Source organism: Sinocyclocheilus grahami, unplaced genomic scaffold (assembly GCF_001515645.1).
Source record: "Sinocyclocheilus grahami isolate Dianchi unplaced genomic scaffold, SAMN03320097.WGS_v1.1 scaffold20.1, whole genome shotgun sequence".
Taxonomy (NCBI): Eukaryota; Metazoa; Chordata; class Actinopteri; order Cypriniformes; family Cyprinidae; genus Sinocyclocheilus; species Sinocyclocheilus grahami.
The window spans coordinates 1,510,826-1,514,540 of NW_015505199.1; the positions used below are offsets into that span (position 1 = coordinate 1,510,826).

General features: G+C 34.2%; 1 protein-coding gene across 1 annotated transcript in view; it reads left to right on the forward strand.

The window, feature by feature from the left end:
- Positions 1 to 3,319: 3,319 nt before the first annotated feature.
- The window catches only part of il1fma (interleukin-1 family member A), a 3,646-nt gene continuing 3,250 nt past the window's right edge, over positions 3,320 to 3,715 (forward strand). The window contains exons 1-2 of the mRNA XM_016238859.1: positions 3,320 to 3,393; positions 3,478 to 3,584. Of these exons, the coding sequence (XP_016094345.1) occupies positions 3,382 to 3,393; positions 3,478 to 3,584 (119 nt within the window). The 5' untranslated portion in view covers positions 3,320 to 3,381. The remainder of the gene's footprint in view (positions 3,394 to 3,477; positions 3,585 to 3,715) is intronic.

The window sequence follows — 3,715 nt, forward strand, 5'->3', positions numbered from 1 at the left end:
ATGGCTGCAATATAACAAAGAGTGAAAAATTTAAGTGGGTCTGAATACTTTCCGTACCCACTGTATATATATATATATTATACACACACACATATACACACGCACACACACACACACACACACACACACAAAGAAAAACAAGTAGAATGAATAGAAAAAATAGAAAGCTAGTGTTGGTTTGTTTTTTGTTTTGTTTTTTTTTTATAAAAAAAGAAGCTAAATATAGATAAAGTAGAATTAAAATAGAATAGAAAGTGTTAGAGTTAGAGGGTCAAATAAAGGTGGAACAGATGTGTTTTTAGTGTTATGTGTTTATATGTTTTTGTGTTTTTTTATGTGAAACATAAGCAGTACGTTCACATTCTTCCACCAACTAACGGAACTGTCTGTGTTTTAGTGCATAGAATAAAACGGTGCGTTTCCACTGGCACGTAGCGAGCGTTTTCAATTCATTCCTATAGAAGTTGAGCTTAAACGCTCGCGTGGTATATATTATGGGATTGAAAGAGGCTGTATATATATATATATTATACACACACACATATACACACGCACACACACACACACACACACACACACACACACACACTTTTTTTTTATATAAAAAGAAGCTAAATATAGATAAAGTAGAATTAAAATAGAATAGAAAGTGTTAGAATTAGAGGGTCAAATAAAGGTGGAACAGATGTGTTTTTAGTCGTTTCTTGAAGATGGGTAAGGACTCAGCTGCTCGGATTGATTTGGGCAGGTCATTATTCACTGAGGAAAGCAATATTATGGATAGAAGACTTGTTTGAAGTAAAAACACCTTGATGGATTTTCACTTCACAAAACATTAATTAATGGACTGGAGTGGCGTAGATTACTTGTGGATTATTGTGATGTTTTTATCAGCTCTGTGGACTCTTATTCTGACGGCACATATTCAGTGCAGAGGATCTGGTGGTGGGCCACTGATGTAATGCCACATTTCTCCAAATCTGTTCCAATGAAGCAGTCTACATCTTGGATGACCCAGAGATTGAATACAGTGAACAATTCCTCCCACTGATGGGATTTATTTTTTAATTTTTTTGTTAATATCTGTCTTCTTGGTTTGAGCACATACATACATCACATTGCATCACCTTCCTGCTCGCCCCAAAAGCATGATGATAATTATTACTGAGACTTAAGGACAGAGCTCAGTATTAAGTAAGTTTACTATTTCATCCATTTCATAGTGATATTCTCTGGGGTCATTCTGTGTCAACTCAACTAAAGGTCTCCGGCTCAGATATTTGATTTTGTTTATATTTTTCTGAAGAAAGATAAACATGTATAGCGATAAAAGCCAAAATATTGGATCATGGATGTATATTTACTGAGTTGTATTCAACTATTTTGTAGAGGGGGGTCAAATGATAATTTCCACAGATTCAGAGCCAAATTACAGGGGGGTAAAAATGACTTTATAAAGATGGCAGCATCATTAAGTTGTTTTCACACAGAGATCAGCAGGTCTGTAAGTAAAATCTGTTGACTTCAGCAATCTTTGTTGCATTATATTTCAATGCTGACATTTCAAAAATGGGGGAAAACACTTTTCAACTTTTTTTTTCTCCAAAGTTTGCAGGCCTGTAACTCAAGAAATATTACAGCTATCTTAATGCCTTTTTAGATTTTGGGTTTTAACAAACTTTTCTTTTAGCATCTTAATTTTTAAAGCTCTATCTGGCCACATTTCAGTGATATTGGGATCTCAATGGCTCCAGGAGTAAATTGTTAAATTGTACACATTTTTTTCAGTGGTCAAAACCCAAATGTGGGTCACTTTGCATACAGCTGATTCTTTTTTTTTCTTTTCAAGAGGAATGTTTGAAGAACAAATAATGTTTGTTCTAGAATGTATCTTGTTTCCCTCTATCAAAACAATTCCATAGCTCATACCCGTCTCATTGTCATATATATTATTTTTCCAAAGTTTGCGTGCCTGTAACTCAAGAAAGATATCTCAATTTGATTTTACATTCTGGTTCTGAATTCTGATTGATTTGACACAGAATGACCCTCTATTGTTTTTACTCACACTAACACATATACTGATGGCAGAATGACATAAATGACTCATTGCATCATCTTTACGGGAACACTTTGTTTTTTTGTAAGAAAACACATTCTAAGGGATACATCAGGTAAATATGTGGGAGGAGTTTTATCTTCTCATTCAGAACAACTTACAAAATGAAAAAGTCAACACAGTATTGTTTTATTATTTAAATGCCATTATGACTCAGAATTGCTGAAAGAGTCTGCACCTAAAGATATAGACGTATTTGTTTTTGTATAGATGAGGTCTGTTGTAGGGGCTACATGATCAAATCAGAGGGGATCCTCTATTTTGATGTGCCAGACTGCTAACAAAGTTGTCGTTGTAAAATGAAAAAAAAAAAAAATGTTAAAGTATAGTTAACAGAAATGTTGTTAGTAGTTATTCACCCTCATGTTGTTCCCTTTTCTGTGGAACACAAAAGGAGAATTTTGAGGAATCCTTGTGCACCATAGACTACCTTAAAACTAATCCATACATTTTACAATATATTTGTAAGCATTAAATACCATATTAAATAAAAGTATTTTTTTCTTTGAAATGTAAAAAGTATTATACATTTACTGTAAATATATATTGTTTGTGAGTGGATGGATGTCAGTGTTTATGAATGCTTTGCCACTGACAAAGTAAAAAAAAAAAACTATTTGAAGTAAACGGTTGTTGTACACTATAGTCCAAACTAAGTGCCTCTTCCCTGCAGGCAGTTTCCTCTTCTTTTGTAAATATTACAATATATTACAGTAAGATCAGGCTATGGGAGTGTAAACGTGCACCGTTATTCATGTGTAACCTCATCTTCTTATCTCCTCAAAGTATTAATTATGTATATTAAGGTCACTTTCACTTGCTGTGAAATAGGTTTTGTGCACTGCACATTTGAAAAAACAATGAAACCTTGTGGTGATTCAGACAGGAAAGCTGCCTTAAATAGGTGTATATTATAAGATCAGTTCACTAACCTAAATAAAGGTCAGTTTGGTGCACCAGCTTTCAGACACATTTGAGTCTTTGGTTTGCCATTCAGACTCAAAAAGAAAATCTCACAGTGAGCCATCAGTTTGGAATTATTTGCTAAATTGTTTTACTATGTTTTGCCATCTTTGTGATTACACTTTTATGTCCTTCCCCTACAACTCTATACTTCTCCCTTTCCAACCAACCCTAACACTGGTTTAGTGACATCAAATGTAACTTCCCCTTCCTACCACATCATCAGGTCGACTGGCTTTCAAAAGGCATTATTTCAGAGTCTGGACTCACACATACTCATAATCGGCACTGGAATCATCATGGCAGCAGAGGTATGCAAATCTATAGCTGATCAATGTCTATGTTAGTTGATAAATGTATCCAGTAGAAAACATTTCATGTGTGACATCTTATAGGGGAATCTTGTTTGTGGCGGTGTTATGTTGCTCCACACTCAACGTGAAGGCAAACACTCATATGAAGTGAAAGGCTTTTTAAACTATAACAAAGGAATATTCGCAAGGTGAGATAATCTCTATCTATCTATCTATCTATCTATCTATCTATCTATCTATCTGTCTATCTGTCTATCTGTCTATCTATCTATCTATCTATCTATCTATCTATCTATCTATCTATCTATCTATCTATCTA